Source organism: Mucor velutinosus, assembly GCF_035048745.1.
Source record: "Mucor velutinosus strain NIH1002 chromosome Unknown tig00001555, whole genome shotgun sequence".
Classification (NCBI taxonomy): Eukaryota; Fungi; Mucoromycota; class Mucoromycetes; order Mucorales; family Mucoraceae; genus Mucor; species Mucor velutinosus.
In genome coordinates this window covers 212,253-230,934 of record NW_027041902.1, presented here as the reverse complement: position 1 = coordinate 230,934, position 18,682 = coordinate 212,253, and the positions used below count along the sequence as shown (strand labels likewise).

Below are 18,682 nucleotides of genomic sequence, written 5' to 3'. Positions count from 1 at the left end.
ATGACAATGGACACCGATACACCAGCTACTCTCATGTCGCAGATGGATCTGCAGAGACTAGTATTGACCATGCAACAGGACATCTCTGCCCACAACAGTGCTTTGCAAGAGCTAAATGCCTTGAAAACCACTATTTTGAATCTCCAAAAACAAAATGAATCCCTGACCCAAGAGAATGAGCGTCTGCGTCAGCAACTCAACTCTCAACAAGGTTCCACAACCACTCAAGCGCAACCCAAATCAGGTATTCAACAGCAACCCAAACCTCATTCTTCAGCTACTCAATCCACGCAACAAGCACCCAATGCCACCAAAAAGACTCCCAACAACTCTTGGACCGAAGTAATCAAACGTTCCAAAAAGGTTCGCAACCCTGCCGATGTAACTGACAAACATCGCCAAGCTATTACTCGTGGTTTTAACTTGGCTCCTGAAGGGCCCAAAGGCTACACAACGGTGTACTTTAACCGCTCTCGCCGCTTCACTCGCACTGAAGTCCGCAACAACTTGCATCTGATCAAAGCTGATGCTTCTCGTATCATTGATGTAACGTTCCCTGCTAGAAACATCATTGGCGTCCTAGTCCATTTGCAATACAAGGACAACCTCGTCTCCATTCTCACCAAGAACAACATCAATGTTGTGGAAGGCTTTGATCCTACTGATCCCAAACACCTCGCTGACCCCAAGTTTAAAGAGATGTCCCTCTCTAAGCGTGAGGATGCTGCCTTTGACCTGCAAATCAATCGTTGTGCCAAGTCTCTTGTCTACCTTGCCAATCGTCGTTCTCGTCTTTTTGCTTCTGTTGCTAATCACTTTTTGGAAAATGGTTGGACCACCACTGAATACATTGATTCTGTCGCCCCTGTCAATAACATCTTTGGCTCTTCTGGTTTCAAGAAAAGCTCTGGCTCATCTGATGTTGACATGTCTGATTCCGACGAAGAAGAGTATTAATGATTGAGAGTCCTCTCAGTCATTATACATCCTCCTCGCTCCCTGACCATCCTCTCTCTGCTTCTAATCCGTCCTCATCAATACCAACTATACTCAATAACACTATACCTACTACTCCTCCTCCTCCTACAGCTTTGGCTCCAGTCATTAATAGCGCTTCTCAACTCACTCCACTCACCATTGGCCTCTGGAACGCTCGCGGTCTCAGAGATACCACCATTGATGATGTTCTCCGTTATTGCCAATCCTTCTCTGTGCTGTTCATTACCGAAACATGGCTGAACCGCCATCCCATCCGACTACCCACCAATTGGCAGCAATTCCACTTACCTGGCGTCACTGTCGCAGGCGGTGGTCGTGGCTCTCGTGGCATTACATGCTTAATCAACCCTTCCTGTCCCCTTACAGCATTCCAGACGCCTTTGCCCTCTGCTCTTCAAGAGTTTGCTTTGGGTATTCAACTTGGTCGTGAACTTCGGCTCATTTGTCTGTATATACCACCTGAGCAAGCGGATCTCTATACTGAAAATGTCTCTTCCATCCTGAATGCGATCCCGTTGGATCATGACACAATCATCTGTGGCGATCTGAATGCCCGCATGGGTAGCTTTGTTGGTGACTCCTCTACAAATAACCGTGGTCGTCTACTTCAAGAGTACTGTGCCGATAATCAATTAAACGTTTTGAACTGTCAATTAGCCCACTCTACACCTACCTTTGAGGACCGTCGTAGTGGGCGGAATGTAAGTAGCATTGTCGATTACTACATCTCAAATGTAGAATCACTTTCCTTTGCCTCTCTGGATACCTCATCTCCACCTTCTTCCTCCTCAATTAGTATTTACTCTGACTTGTCTTTGGGATCTGATCATAAACTGATGTCTCTGACGTTTGATTACCACTCAAACGAACCTGCTCTTGCTATGCCTGCTACGCCATCACCATCACCTCGTCTCCTATGGAAGCTCTCACGTCTACAAGAAACGGATGTACGCAATTTGTATGCACAACGCTTTACAGCCCTCTCTCAACCGTTGCTACAACAGCTGATCTCGCTTGTGCGCTCACCACCTGATACACAACCTCCAATCGATACCCTCAACAGTGATCTCACCAATTGTATATATCAGGCACTGGATGAATCCGTTACTCGGCAATCCCAGCGACCCAACTTTTGGAAGAAATTCTGGACCCTCGATCTTCAACGGCTCTGTGATCATCGTGAAGCTCTCTATCGTAAATATCGTCGTTGTCCCGCTTCATTGGACAAGGCATATTGGTGGAATCAACATGTGGAAGCACATCAAAAGTTCAAACAGGCCCTTCGTAGAGCTAAACAGGTTTCGTGGCACGCATTCTGTGAATCTTTATTCAAGCAAGACTTTTCAAAGGCCATGTCAAAAATCAAGTTGATCAAATCCAGACGACAAAGACAATCAGGGTATCTACATGTGGACGGTGCTCAAGCTGGTGCTAATGCTATGCGTGATCACCTTGCTACCATTTATGCTGGATCCAATCTCCCAACAAATCGACCTCCATGCCCTTTTGCTACACATGGTAGACATCTGCCATATGGTGTTCCTCCTCCTCAGTCAGCCTCCCATCTTGGTGGTACTCGTCTGGCAAATGGTGACATCAGTACATTGAATCCGCATGCTTCTCCTTTCATCCCATCATACCTCTCACATAGAACTCTACCACATGATGACTCTGACCCAACACGTCGTGTTGTCTCAGCATCGGTCCACAACGAAGCTTTTGACGAGATTATTAGTATTGACCATATCATTCAGCAGATCAAGTCGTTGCCATACCGTAAAGCACCTGGCCGTGATTCAATTCGTGGTGAAATGCTGAAACCCATTCAGAAACCACTTGCCACTGTTCTGTCATACCTCTTTGCTCTGACCTATCAATGGTCTTACACACCAGCGGATTGGCGTCATGGTAATGTTTGTAGCATCTACAAGAAGGGACCTGTCACGGAGGCATCAAGCTTTCGGCCCATCTCATTGACTAGTACACTGAGAAAACTCTTTGAAATGTGCCTTGCTCCCCTTGTCCTCACCATTTCACCACCATTAGACGTAGCCCAGAATGGTTTCCGATCCGCAAGAAGTGCACTTGATAGTGCTCTTAGTCTCCAAGACTTAATGAAAGACTACCAGAACCAACACTACCACTGGCCAACTGTGTGCTTCCTTGATATCAAGAGTGCCTATGATGTTGTTGATCGCCGTGTGATCTGGAATTCGCTGCTCTCTGCCAATGCTCCAATGCCACTTGTCTCATTGCTCTCCAATTTGTTTGACGATGTTTCTATTTCAGTGCTGAATCAGCAATGCGTGTCCCAAGAACTCTCACTGCATACTGGATTGCTTCAAGGCTCCACCCTTAGTTCCCACTTATTCAGTATCTTTATCAACTCACTGCCAGCTTTGTTGCGTCAAGCTGCATCGTCCTCCACCACTCGTGTCATGTCAACATCACCATCATGTGCTCCCTCTCCTCTTTGGTCCGTCATAACACCCACTCATGCTACTAATATTGCTATTAATGCTTTATTGTATGCTGATGATGTTGCTATTCTAGGTTCTGCTCGTGAAGTAAAACAGATGCTGACACTAGCTGAATCACATTCCCTTGCACTTGGGTATCGCTGGGCTCCTGCCAAATGTGCTATCATCAATCCACCGTCCTCCACCTCATCTACCTTTCTTGACCTGACCTTGTATGGAGAATGTCTTCCTGTTGTCGATGAATTTGTGTATCTCGGTATTCCATTTGACCGCAAGGGCATCTGCACAACATCTATTGTCAAGAAATGTCAGCGTGGTACCATGGCTTCAATGGCTCAGCTTAACTCCATTGGATGCAATCGTTCTGGCTTCCCTCTGCTCTTCTCCACCAAATTGTATGCTTCATTCATCAGACCCAAACTGGAATATGGTATTGGCATTGCCAATATGCGTGTTGCTGATTTCAAGGCTCTTGAAAAGGTCCAAGATACGTGCCTCCGCATGATATTTGGTGGCCATCGTGCTGCTTCCACCATGGTGTTTCGACACATGACAAATCTGCCTCTGATGCGACAACGTGCTGCTATACTGGTGACTCAATTCTGCTTGCGTTCACAATTCCTCCCAGAAGATGGCCTGCTGATACTGCTCTCTGATTCTCTACCTGGTTCATCTTTGAAAAGATTAAAAAAGCAACACATGGCTGCCCGCGCGCTTGATGAAGTACCTTTTGCAAATCAACGTCACATGAAACAATGGTTCCTTGCTGAACGCCAACATTGGCACGCTGAGTTCCTGACAAAAACAGACATGGTGCTGATCCGTGCTTGCCGACCCACTATTGGCATTGATCCTGTTATGTATGTACCTGCCAGTCGTCCTTGTCGTAGTCGTCTTATTCGTTATAGAATGGGATGGCTTCCGGGTAAGCCACGACCTTGTGCATGCAATGAAGATCATACATCCCGTCGCCATCTACATGAATGCCCCACTTTGCCACCTACTTTGCTTCTGTCTCTTCCTGTTCCGCCTGCTGACTTCACCGGCACCATCATTGACCATGCTTTGAACTTGATTCCATCCTCCTCATCTCCTTCTAACTGTCCACCCTACACTACGGCCCAGCTGATGTTCTCATGGGAACATCGATGTGCTCATATGAGAATCTATTTGATGTTCTCGAAATGTGAAAAATGCTCTCATATGGGAACATCGGCGTTCCTAAAGATCTATTATAAGTCGGCCGATGTTCTCATGGGAACATCCGAAATGTTCCCATGTGAGCACATCCATATTCTTATATGAGCACATCGATTTTCAAAAATTTGAAAAAAGAATGATCCTAACGGGGTCGAACCCACAACCTATCGGTTGTGGATCTGACGTTCTTTCCACTAAACTACTCGAATATCTTATTGAAATATATTCTTTACTTTAGTAAGTAGTTATTAGGTAATTTTAAATTGCCATTTTCTCGTGCAATTTATAATACGTTTAGTAATTTTATGAATCTTACAGATAATAAAAGTCTCTCTGTTGCCTGCAATATTATAGTTTAGCTATTAAACCATTTTATTCATGTGGAAAACTATATCTTCTCAAATGAGAACATCAGTTGGGCCGTAGTGCCTGGTGGCCTGATCTCTGTACCTTGCTGTGGCATTTTGACCAGCTCTGTAATCCCGATGGCGATTACACAACGGATCCAGTTCCAGGACAAGTGTGGGCTTCCCCGGCCTAACATGCGTCTACTGACATCCTGCTCTGTGGTGAACCGATTGTGATCTGCTTCCTCTGTTTGCCCCTCCACTGCTACACTCTTTTACACACGATGCGAGGGAATTCATGTTGTCTTTGATCTTTCTTATTAGCCATGTGCCTCCCACCCACCACCCAGACAATTCAAATATTGCATAGCTTTCCTGAAATATTTGTCGCTCCCTGAATCTCAGAACCTCGGTTCTGACACTTCCTCACATTCGCCTCCAAAGTGCTAGCAATAATGATCAAAATATCGAATGCATTTAGCCTTTACTTTATTAATTTCTTCTTGCTTTTAATAAACACATACATTTTCGCCTCAGCTACTTCCCCGTTTTCTGCTCATTGATGAACGTTTGTTGCTTTTGCTTTCTCGGTGCGATGCCATGATGGTAAGTAATTATCAAAGTTCCCATCCGTTGGTCATTCCTCCAGATCAAATCAACAATACTAGTATTCATGCCGCTCCTTTGCCACTACCACACTTTCCTTTTTCCCTTTTTCTTAGTTAGTGTCCCCTTAAGGGTTTTTTGTACCTGCTACTCTTTTGTTTCTAGAATTCTAGGCTAATGCTCCCATCGAGTGCCCATTGAATTCATGTATATAATAAAAATCAACTGTTAAGCACAAAGAATAAAAGGATTTTTATTTGTAGCTTGTGTGGAATACATCCACTATGATCTGCATTCCGACAGTTCATCCAGTTACCAGATTTAGATATAAACTGTATGTACACTGGATTAGATGTACGATATCGATTTATACTATAAGAAGATATGGACTTCAGATACGCTAGTACTATAAGATTCATACTATATAAGATATAGGCTATAGATGGCACCACGGACATGGATGGCACTATAGACTTATACTTGTATTCCGACATTGACTACGGATGTTTACCATATCTGGATAGGCACCAAGATTAATGCAATATGAGCTTGTTGCTTCAGATGTGCACTTCATGATCCACGCTATAAGACACATGCTTATATCCGTGATACTAGCTACAGATACTTTATGTACTACAGACTTGTACTATATATGAGACATGCTATAGACATGCATACGATATGCTATAGACATGCCATATATCCAGATACATGCTAAAGATGTATGCTTAGCGATATACACTCAGATAATATGTACTATTAATATAGACTAAGAAGACTGTACCTATCGGATACATGCTACTAGATCGATATTAATTATCCTTATGGAAAGGATAGATCAGGGTACTTCGGATGAGAGTCTAATTATTCATCCAGACAGAGCTAAATCATGATTAGCTTGCTGGAGTTGTCTTTTAGCATGATTAGACATTAGTTGATCTGAGTTGACTTAGTTGTCAATCTAATTAATAGAACTTTTATCCATTGTTATAGTATATAAGAAGGATCATCTACCTGGCCAGTAGAGAGACTTCAGTTTACTTTACACCTGTCAGTTTGATAATAAAATATACCTTTATCAAGTTGACATTACTGTTTTTTTTATTCTTTTTTTTCCGTGAATTTTAGTCTGTAAAGCCTCAAATTCCACAGCTTGTAAAAAATGTTCGATATTATAAAAACAAGAAAAGACTTATTTGAATAAGATCAGACACAAAAACTAAAGATTTATTGATGAAAACAAGAGTTGTTCTATTTTTTATACTAAGTTCTGAATGCCAAATTAGCAATTTATCTTGTACAACGCTTATCTTATCTGGTGAACCTCAGCATTTAGATAGTTGAGATGCACTTCAATTATCATAGCTTGTCCATGTTGTTGCACAAACATATCTACCCATCAAGAATACCTTAATCTTTATAGACAGTTGTAGCCCTACTGGCACAACAAGTTGCAACTTATCTTACTTTTGAATAAAGAAGGATTTAAACTTTATAAATATTTGAATATATTTTTATTGTAAACACAAAATTATAATACATGACATCAAGCGGATATCAACTAGTTGTAGACCTTAGTTGCTTCAACCTCTCAGCCAATCAAATTGCTTGAAAACTCCGCTGACCTAAAAAAAATTTGCGAGGGTTTCCCCCTGTTTTGATGTGAGGCAAAATTTTAAGCTCCGCTATACAGCAGTATAGCAGATGCTATCATCAAATTTCCCACAGATGCTAGAGCATGCCTTACTTACACCACCTAGCTTTTAAATTCTGGCATCGAGACTCTCAATCATCACTAAAGTAAGTAGCGATAACCAAGTGGAGGCGGCCTATCTACCTCCTAGCCTCGGATAAAGTCTTGTTGAGCTTCAGGGATAGGCACATCCACACAACGTAAAAAAAGATATGCTTCAAAGAAACATAATAATAATAAAAAAAAAAGAATATAATACTATACGAGTATAGTAGTATGTAGGCAAAAAGAGACGCTCACAATACGAAGCGAGTCAAAGAAAAGCATAACAAACACAACATCAAAGATGTTCAAAAAAGCTCGTTGCTGTTGCAAGAAAAATGCATACATGAGCAACGCACATGGTAGTAATAATCGAATGTAAAGCAACATGACACAAATACGCACAACTGCAAAAGCAACAGTGGTATTATAGGTTTGCGATACAACATAATGACTAATGTTGTTTCATGTAAAGCTACAGAGGAAACACTACCAACAAAATAAAAAAGAAGAAAAAGCGCAACAAGGCAAACATCATGAATGCATTATCACGAGAAAGGAAGCAATGATATAAGCGTTCAAAAAAGTTTGATATCATTGCGACCAGAAGAAAGAAGATACCTACCGCTTACCATAGCCATAGATAGACCAGAAGGGTATAGGCAATTACCGGAGACAGACCAGAGAACGAGCATGCACCAAGTATAGTAGACCAGAAAAGACCAAATGGGTAGCAGCAACACCAGCACCATAGAAAAACTAAAGAACGAATACCATCAGAAGAGAGCACACAAACACCAAAGAAGTTACCACTTATCAGCACCACAGATAGAGATATTACGCAATTACCGGGTAGTATGGACCAGAGAACGAGCATGTACCAAATACAGTAGACCAGGAAAGACCGGATTATTAGCAGCAGCAGCAATACCAGCGCCATAGAAACACCGAAGAATGAACGACACCAGAGACCAGACGAAGACCAAAGAAGCAACCACCAGATATGATAAGTCAAAGAAGCAAACAGTAGAGATAGCAGAGACGTAATGGCAGCACCACCCACGTCAACCAGACAAAAAGAATCATCAAAGCCTAATAAATAAATTCAATTAGTGTTAATTTTACGTCTTCCAGTGCTCGTTATCGAATGGTACCTAATATGTTCCACTTCAAAGAAGCAGTATTAAGTTCTTCCAACGGTACATGACAGTGTTATCAGAAGCTAGAGTGTTATTATCAATCAAACGGTTTTCAAAACCACCATGGTTTGATACTAAACGCGTTTTGCAAAAAAGGAAAAAAGAACGGGGGTATGGGAGTATGAGAGGGCGCCCTACCCGACGTCACGACCAGTAAGTCTGATCTCAATCTTCTGCAGCGGCAGCCATAGTTGCGGTAATTTAATATGAATTTGTGTAGTGGATATTTTCGTGTTCAAACTTGTCTTGATCTGACATCTTTTAAACGTTTTTACTAAATTTGACTGTGAAAACTGTCGTTATCCTACCCAGCTTTCTAATATAAGCTTACAGAACTGAAGAAGCTGCACCGAATGGTGCTCATTATATTTAGCCTTCAGACCGAAAATAATGAGCAGTTTGCAAAAGTATGAAAACATGTTTTTTGCCAAAATGTCGAAGTCTTATATAGGAAAATCTCACAGAAAGTGTTTCCAGTGTTGCATCTCATTTTTACAATCAATTTGATTTCATACGTATCTTAGGAAAAGTCTTCACTTTTGGGATGAAAAACGCGATCGTTTGATTTTCAAGAATTTTCCCTTGCTAATACTCATGAAAAAACAATGATTTTCATGAATTTGCAATGACTCAAAAAAAATTGAGATAAAGCATCAGTAAGTAAAGCGCAACCAAGGGGAGTTGTTTAGCCCTAATCCAAGCGTCCAAAATGCTTTTTAGCATAACTTATTCGAGTTGAAAAATGACTACATTTGGACAGAATTCGACCTAAAAATATGGTATAGCGGGCTGTGTTGCTGAACAAGTAGATAAACTACAGTGCTTTACAGTGACTAGAATTTTCTGCGTTGCAAAAAACCAGATTTGTATCTTGAAATGTGAGATTACAGTGATGTAAAAGGTCGAGCATCAATGACATTATACAGATTTGAATCTAGTACTACACAGCAGTATACTAGGCACAGGATTCTCCCAGTATCAAATGTCCCGCCAAACATGCAATGCAAATCATTGATTTCCAACATATATGTTTCAATTTTTTCATCATGGTTTGATATCTTCTACCTAACATCCAAGACTCTGGAGATGCAAAGGTATTTTCGGTTTTGAGGTTTGGGCCTGTAATGAAATAAGCACCCAAACGCAACTTGATTGAAAACCGAAATTCACCAAATAGCACTCATTCAAATTCATGCTATTTCGATCTATTAGTAAAAGCGCTCAAATGTACATCAACAACCATTTAAACATACTAAAGTAAAGATCCACGCTTATATCGCACATCGTGTGAATGAATCACTCCTGATCACAGTGTATTCAATCACACCCATGATGGTCGTAGTAAGTGATGGTATCTTTATCCAAATAGAATCAAATCAATAACAAGCATATTCAAATATGACAACTATGCCCTGCTGCCATAGTTGCACAATGTCCCAGATAAAGGATTCCATACTTCAATAACAAACATCACACTTTAAACCATCAAGGTTACTACATTAAATCATGCTATGACGATAGCTCACCCAAGCCCATCAAGGTTACTCAAATCGACCCTTATGGCCAGTGCTCTTGCATTGATTACCACTTTAAATCAAACATCAACAACATTTGCCAGATATCGCAATAGCAGAACCTATTGCTCTCTATCATCACTAATCCTACAAGCTAGATGCAAATGTATAAATACTCTTCTTTTTTTTACTCAATTCCAGGATCTTCAGTTCATTTTATACACAAATAAAATACAGTTGATTTCTATTGTATTTTACTATTGCTTTTTTTTTATGAAATCTATTCAAACCTGATTTCACTGCAGGGCCATCCGAAATTTGGTTTTGCAATTCTGTTAATGCTAGAGCTCTGACAACAGCATGTTCCTATAGCAAAATCTTGCAAGGAAAACAATAGTATAGTTGGACCTTAGATCGGATGGTGCGTTGCTGATCAAATACAAATGATTCCAAACGTAAACGGTTATGAGCAAAGATATACGCATAAAAGCTACTGTTGAAAGCTGTTGTAATTGCAAACGATTAAAAGTATAAGATCGATGAATTAGGTGTTGCGTTGTAGTGAAAAATTGGTTATATCTTGGTGAAGATTTCCTAAAAAGTCAAAAGTGTGTTACGTATCTTAACAGCTTTTGAGTAATGAACTTCTTATAAATACTTCTTGATTACGAGCGACTAGAAGTAAGAGATCAATGGAATTGATACTGGAGAATGCTGTGCAAAACTGCTTGGTGAAAGCTTGCTTTGTTGTGTTGTCGTGGCAGAGATTCGAATCTAAACTGCTCATTTTACGAAAAAGGAGAAAGAGCTATTCCAATCTCTATACTGACGCCAAAGCTTTTATATCAGGGTCATTTTGTGTTTACGTTGAAGGGTTGATATAGAGGCTTTAGCATCGATATGGAACCGGGAATAGCTGTGCCTCTTTTTTGTGAAATGCCTTAAACGTTTTGCCATACTACACCGAAGCAAGATATTACCAAGCTGTTTTCAATACAACATTTTCCAGCACCTTACCTATTGTCCTCTCATTATAGTAATTAAGAGGTCATAATTCGAGAAGGTAGCCATTTTTACGTTTGGAGTGGGCTACACACTCTGAGAGCCGTATGCGTCCAAGAACGGAAATCTGGCCAACCTTCTTATCGGCTCGCTGCTAAAGATATTTTAATGCGGCATCAAATGTCAAAGTATCTCACATAATAGTTGGTAAGTTATTCTGAAGGTAAATCTTGCTAGTTACGATAGCTTTGTTGTGTTGCAGTTCATTGTTATGCTTCAGACGCTAGCAGGCTAATCGTTACATAAATACATCTTCTTGGTTCCTTCTGAACAAAAGTGGCACTCTTTGAGAGATATAATTTTCATTGTATTTTGACACAGCATATTTGATAATTTCGACTATGAAGACGCCTCTTTGTACAACGTCTAATATAGTATGGCTATATGTATTGACATTATATCCATTGCTAAGCATTTTGCATTTAATTTTATTTTGCTGATTGGATTGAAACGTTACTTCTCTCTCGTGCACATAGAAGGTGCTCAGGGATTTATTTCGGATGAAATCACCACTCTTATTCTGCCTTTGATCAGTCTGCTCGCCATTACAAAAGCAGTATGGTAGCAACAGTTAGCTTTCAGCTATTATGTCTATTCCTGATGGTCGACAATGCCCTAGCTTGTATAGACATTGTCTGCAGCATGGCTCAATGATGGCCATTTAATTAATCAAAGTTGAAGTCAATTGAATCGCGCTTTCATCTTCTCAACCAGGATCGATAGCCATAACTTCATAATCGCCTTTAAAAACAAAAGAGATCATACCACTGTGCTAATCAGTAACAGTTTCGTAGTCAAATCATACCAATAGGAGCTCCTTTAACGTACACTTTTATGTCGTCAAGAGTCAAATGAAGCCAAATCATGGAAAAAAAAACCCCGTGTGTCTTATATACATTAGTGCAATACATAACACCACATTAAAAAGGCCAACTACCAGATTCTCGATTGAATAAAGAAATTGTCCCATGTCTTTCTACACCTACGTATTTACAATGAATCTACATTTGGTACACCAAAAGCTTGTTTGCGGAAGTTATAATAATGAATGATCACCAATTCATCGCATGATCAAAGCTCATTATTCGTCATACATGTTTATCCATTTTATTTGACATTAATTCAGTAGACAGGGAATATCTTTTTTTTTTTTTCAACCAAAAACGAATTAACACGAGAGTGTAACAAGAGCCATCTTACTTCGATTTTATTAAAAGCATGCTTGCCAAGTATTATCAATTTAAAAAAGTTAGCGTAGCGAGCTATATTCAATCACGGAACAAAGTTGACCTGAGAATATAACTAGAAGGTTCCCAAATAAAGATGTCTCTTTGTCACATCAACTTGGGTACTTTAGAGGACCATAGTGTTTTCAACCAAAAGGGTTGCACAGACATTTCTTATTCGCTCATAGTTAATTTGATGGAGTTTTACCAATCGATTGTTCAGTACAGCAATTACTGGGGAGGATGTCGTAAAGATCAATACTCTTTACTGAATGGGACGATGAAGGGGATATTAATACGGAAAGAAAGAAAGAAAGAAAGAAAGAAAGAAAGAAAGAAAGCCTCGTATGTACATCCAGGGGAAACATTGACGGGAGGTATAGAAGAGGGGCAATGATGAGGAGGGGGGGGGGCAGCAGAGTTAGAGAGAGGGATAATCATGGTGGTGCCCAAAGAGAGCTTATAGGAGAGCAAAGCAAAGAAGGAACCAGACTCATTTCTATAGTGTCATTTTTTATTTTTAGATGAAAAACAATATAGAAAGGTAACGTTGGGTTGCACAGTGAAGAGTAGCTAATAATCTGAAGCTTTATTATCCCTTTGTATGATTGTTCCCTGGCCTGGTTTCTTCACAAGTTTCCACTAGTGGGAGTGAGAGAGGAGGGGCATTTGGTTACATTTTATCTGGCCAGCGAGTCTTTCTTTTTCTTTCTTCTCTCTTTTTCTGCTGTTTTTCTTTTTTTGCTTACACATCTTCTTTCTTTTACTATACATCATTTCTTGAGGTTTCTTTATATTCACATATATCCTAAAGGGCTGCCTTCTCTTTTTCATTTTCATTTTTCCTCATTCATCGCCTTTCATCCTTCTTCCCAGTACGTTCCTTTTGATGCTTATTGATGAACCAAGCAACCCTCCTTTTTTTCCTGGTCATCATAGGCTTCACATTTGCTCTCGGTAAGCAGAGGCTTCTTGTATCAGCTTTGATGCTAACACATTTTCTACACCAGAGAACAATGAGATCGAAACTGATAACCTATTGACAGGTACGAAAATAACAAGATCCCCGACTATTAATAAAGCGTCGATCTAATTACTCTGTTTGTTTAGAGCAGAAACAATTATTGCCTCGACATCATGTCTCATCTTCAGTTCCATGTCAACATGCCAAAGATAAAGCAGCATGTTGGCAATCCATCCACAAGAAACACCACCACCACCACCACCACCATCATCATCGCCATCATCGCCATCACACTCACTACATCAATCAAACCACTTCAGTTTGCTGGAACCAAACAAAGACGTACGATGTTACTCGACGAGTGAAATCTACATCCACTGTTATTAGACAAAAAGCGACAATTGTACCTACTTGTTCTCAGACTGTAGTTGCTGTACCTGTCAGTTATCGCACTCTGAAATCTATTAGCAGATCAAAATCCATCAGCAAATCCAAATCAAGAAGCAGATCGAAATCGAAAAGTAAATCTATCTCGAAAAGCAAATCTTCATTGAAAAGCAAATCATCTTCAAAGAGTAGATCATTGTCCAAGAGCAGATCCATATCGAAAAGCAAAAGCAGATCAAAGTCAGCAAGCAAAAGCCGAGCTATGGCATTGAGCACTCAGATCATCATTACAACAACAGAAACTACAAGCAGTATAGTAACCGCAACACCAACGCCTACTACAACTGACGTTGCCCCTGTACCAGCCGTTGCTACTCAAACGGATACAACTGATGCTCCCAATACAGACACCAATGCAGCTACACTAGAAAATGATCCAGCAACGACCGATTCTGAGAGTGCTACAATGACCAACACTGCTACGGCTACCACAACTTCCAACGATGTCTTGAGTACATCGACAAACAATAGCGACATTTATGCAAATTCTGATGCCGCAGCTGCAAACGACATTAGCAATAAGGCACTGGGCATTGGCCTGGGTGCTGGCATTGGATGTATTGCAGCACTTGGTTTAGCTGGCTTAGTCGTATTCAATCGCAAAAGAAGACAAGAGAGGCTCAGCGAAGATGATTCTCAAACGGTGCCTACACGCTGGAGACCCCAGAGTTTCATGGGCGCCGTGGCTTCTGTCGTCTCCAAGTTACCCAGATCTCCATCTCAGCGAAGCAAAGCCTCAACTGATATGCTGGGTGTAGCAGTTGGACACGGCCAAGGTGCTACTGAAATGCCTTCTTCCGACGCAAGACAATACTAAATTTAAAATATTTTTTATATTAAAATCTGTATATTAAATCAAGCTGATGATGCCTTCTCTACTATCTCATCCCTTGAATAGCTCATCCCTGTCTTTTTTTTTTTTTTTTTTAATAAATACAAGGTGTCTGATGAATCTCGGAACTGTCATGAATGCCATGGCTTGTCTCTTTGTATTTTATATTCGCCTTGTTGAGCTATCTTCCCACTTTTTAATACATCATGATTGTGTGGACACACACGTGTCAAATCAGCATTTTTATATCTAGTTGGTGTCACCAACAAGTGCGGTAGGACAAAGGTTTATGAGATGATTTCACATATAAATATAGATTTTGGCGGCCCAATTCACTTTTATTTTTCAAGGAGCGGATAGTTGATAGGCTGTTCTCCTCATTCTTAGTTTGAGCAAGGAGGAGGAGGAGGAGGAGGATATGAACTGATAGGATTTACAAAGCTTTATTACAATTAAGGGTATAGTTATCAGAATTACAAATAGCAAAGATAGGATATCAAGCAGATGAGCAAGTAATAGTAGATGCAGTGCACTGAATTGCTATAGGAAACAGATGCCATGGAATAGCTATCGAGTGGCATTTTTTTACTAGTTGAATTGTCGTCATCTGTGCTTCCATTGCTACTTATAGTAGTGGGAGTCGCTGACGCATTGCTTCTGGTCGATTCCAAGATGGCATCAGCGGACAAGACTGTGTCTATCAGATGGAGCATTCCAGATGTTGTCATGATATCCGTTTTTACGATAGAAGCAGCGCCGTTGACGAGTAATTTGCCTTGCTGTAATTGGATTGTAATGGGCATGTTTCGATAGTCAGACGTATAAGAGATGGGCTCTTTGCTCAGAAACAGATCAGAGGTGTACGTGCCGTCGATGACAAGGTATTTCAAGTTGTGTATCAGTGTGCCAAACGGCAGGGTGGAGCCATTAGCAGCAGCCCAAGCTTCGTTTGTAGGTGCTAATATGGTTTTGTTCACGCCGGATACCGTATCCGAGACGTTGAGTGATTTCAGGAGCCCCTCCATGTATTCCAGTTCAGCTAAATCGGATATTGTAATCAATGGTGTGTTGGCTGGTTGCAGAAAATTGTCTACCATGTGTATCAAGCCTAAAACATGGGAAATTCTGTAAATATCTTTTACTTTGCGGAAGGGGATTTTTTTGTACCATTTGAGCATTGGATGTCCTGAGAGACAATAGTTGCTTTGGTAAGCCCAGAGTAAATCTGAAATAGATTAGATTGAATCGTGTAATTGGGTAAAAGCGTGGGCCCAATTGACATGAGATTATGAGTGTTGGTGGTATAGAATTTTCTGCTTGTTGAAAAGGAATTGGCAGGATGAGATCCATTCACTGTCAAAAAGCTGAGTGCGTTGTATGCATTGGACGAAAAGTTGAGCTTGCCAGATGTGATGGAGGCGTTTAATGCTGCTTCTGTTGGAAGAAAGAATGTGATGTTTTGATCCAGCACACCAGCGATTTCTGACACGGATACTGAAGACTGAATTGCATTGTATAATACCTATCATTGCGGTTGATTTGAGATGGGAAATGCCATGCTCTTCAGCCTGAGGACATACTTACAGGCGAGATAAAGTGTAATGACTCCAAGATAGTCTTATTAGCATACTGTTGAGCGTGGATAATGCGGATAAAGATCAGCAGTAATAGATACTTCATCATCTTGGGATCCTTATTTACAGAAATCAAGAAAAAAGAGAAAAAAGCAAATGATTTATATATCTCTATATTTGCCTTTTATCCTCTTTTTTTTTTTTTTAAGATTCAATGCCGTTTCAAAAAATGAAAAAAAGAGAGAGCAAGAAAAGAAAGAAAAGGGAAGGACGCAATGAATGGAATTGAAAGAAACCAGCAAGCACAATTATATTCAACTTGCTCTGCTGGTTACACAAATCACGTTCAGGATAAAATGGTGGTGCCTTGATTTGATTTCCGTTTAACCCCTTCCCTCCCCCTGTTTTACCAACCTTCTCTCTCTTTTTTTTTTTCACCTCTTTTTTTTTTTTTTTTTTTTTTTTTATGAAACTATCGCTGTCTATATTCTTGTGCATAGCTGCTTACCATCAGCTGGCAGTGTCAGTGGCAGCCCAATCATCTCCCTTTTACTACCAAGATTATGAGACATCCTATCACTCAGAGTATGCTAAACAGGGCAAAATGGTCCAGCAAGGAAGAACTGGTGTGGCAGCCATGCATGCTGTGTTGTTAAAGTAATGTATCACAAGGAAATCAGCATTTGCTCATATTCTGATACTTCTTTATTTAGTGAAAGAAGTATACTGATCATAGATAAAGGTACAGTGGCGTATCAGTGTGGCAACATGGATGGACTCTAAGCTATATTGTTCTGCGTAGCCGAGGAAAATGAAGCTAAATTAGACTCTGGAGTCAGCGCATTTTCATCCTTGTACGATATTGAGACCAACACCTATAGAACATTGCTGTTGGAAACAAACACATTCTGTTCAGCAGGCGGGTTTCTGGCAAATGGCACCTTTATCAGCACCGGTGGAGCAGAGAGTAGAGGTGCTTGGAAGGCAGGCAGAGGACATCAGTCGATTCGACATTTCCAACCTTGCTCAGACGATAGCTGCTCTTGGGTCGAGTATCCAACCGGGAAAATGTACAGTAACCGTTGGTATCCCACTGTAGAGCAACTGCCAGAGGGTGATTTGATCATCATCGGTGGCTCCATTGCTGGTACCAAATACAACACCAAAGAGAAGAATGTGCCTTCTTACGAATTTTGGCCACCAAGAACAGAGGAGCCTATTCAACTCGACTTGCTATTACACACATTGCCTTATAATTTGTGAGTATCCATACAGTTGGGAAATGGAATATTGGTTATTCATCTGGCACACGCTGTAGGTACCCTTTTGTTTTCCTACTGCCAGACGGCAACTTGTTTATATTTGCATCAACAAAATCCATCATCTACGACTACAACAACCACAGAGTCGTCAAGGAACTCCCTCGCATGCCTGGTGTGCCGCGATCCTATCCCTTGACAGGTGGAGCTGTCATGTTGCCACTGGATCCAGACAACGACTACAATGTAGAGATATTGATTTGTGGAGGATCATCCAGCCCAAAAGCCACCAGCGCAGCTGACGACACTTGCGGGCGCATCAATCTAGGCGACAAAGATCCTCAGTGGGAGATGGACACATTCATACACAAGCGAGTGATGCCAGATGGTGTGATACTATCTGACGGCAGCCTGATTTGGGTAAACGGCTGTCAACGTGGCTATGCAGGATACAAAGATGCCAACCATGATCCCACCTTTGATCCCCTTATTTACAACCACAAGAAACCACTAGGGAAGCGATGGACACAAGGATTGGATAACACGGATATTGCGCGCATGTATCATTCTGTCGCATTGGCACTGCCTGACGGTCGATTATGGATTGCAGGCTCCAATAGCGTTGATCCACCTGACATTCATGCAAAATACCCAACCGAATACCGAGTGGAATACTATACACCGCCTCACTTGTACAAGCGACCTGAAGATGCTCGACCTAGAATATCGCATGTGCCCAGAGTAGTGACATATGACCAGGAATTTGAGGTTCTATTGCACCTTCAAGACAATGTCAAGGATGCAAAGAAACTCAAGGTGGCCATCATGAGACCTGGATTCAGCACACACTCGATGCACATGTCTCAACGTTATGTGTACCTTCGCTACCAAGTGGACCCAGCCTTCGAGACACTCAAAATCATGGCACCACCCAATGCCAATATCTATCCTCCCGGCTCTGCGTATCTGATTGTCACTTATGATGGCGTTCCATGCAAAGGAACCGAATTCTTTATAGAAAAAGATGTCAATGATTTGCAAATCTAAAATGCTGCTGCCCTATTTATGTATGCACGTGCTTTGATTTATATATTATTAATACATATTGATTGTATCTCTCTTCTCCTTGTTTCTCTCTCTCTCAAGAAATAAACGAGATTCAACAAGGAAATCGTTGATCCATTACATATCTGTGCTTGTCGTCATTCCGCTGTATTGTTGACGTAGTTTCAAATAAA

General features: G+C 40.8%; 4 protein-coding genes across 4 annotated transcripts; 3 read left to right on the top strand and 1 right to left on the bottom strand.

Annotated features, from left to right (window-relative positions):
* On the top strand, window positions 1–4,784 carry DPL1 (Dihydrosphingosine phosphate lyase; the record flags this gene model as incomplete). The annotated part of the gene is made up of 2 exons (XM_064827304.1): window positions 1–929; window positions 977–4,784. The coding sequence occupies 2 exons, from the start codon at window positions 1–3 to the stop codon at window positions 4,782–4,784; spliced, it is 4,737 nt and encodes a 1,578-aa protein (XP_064687202.1).
* Window positions 4,785–13,267: 8,483 nt separating this feature from the next.
* On the top strand, window positions 13,268–14,596 carry ATC70_008048 (uncharacterized protein; the record flags this gene model as incomplete). The annotated part of the gene is made up of 3 exons (XM_064827303.1): window positions 13,268–13,325; window positions 13,379–13,414; window positions 13,479–14,596. The coding sequence occupies 3 exons, from the start codon at window positions 13,268–13,270 to the stop codon at window positions 14,594–14,596; spliced, it is 1,212 nt and encodes a 403-aa protein (XP_064687201.1).
* A 488-nt stretch (window positions 14,597–15,084) lies between these two features.
* Window positions 15,085–16,294, bottom strand: ATC70_008047 (uncharacterized protein; the record flags this gene model as incomplete). The annotated part of the gene is made up of 3 exons (XM_064827302.1): window positions 15,085–15,719; window positions 15,779–16,133; window positions 16,196–16,294. 3 exons carry the CDS (start codon window positions 16,292–16,294, stop codon window positions 15,085–15,087), a joined length of 1,089 nt encoding a protein of 362 aa, XP_064687200.1.
* A 357-nt stretch (window positions 16,295–16,651) lies between these two features.
* On the top strand, window positions 16,652–18,491 carry LHS1 (lumenal Hsp70 protein; the record flags this gene model as incomplete). Its single annotated transcript, XM_064827301.1, has 4 exons — window positions 16,652–16,842; window positions 16,899–16,927; window positions 16,988–17,444; window positions 17,504–18,491. 4 exons carry the CDS (start codon window positions 16,652–16,654, stop codon window positions 18,489–18,491), a joined length of 1,665 nt encoding a protein of 554 aa, XP_064687199.1.
* Window positions 18,492–18,682: the final 191 nt, after the last annotated feature.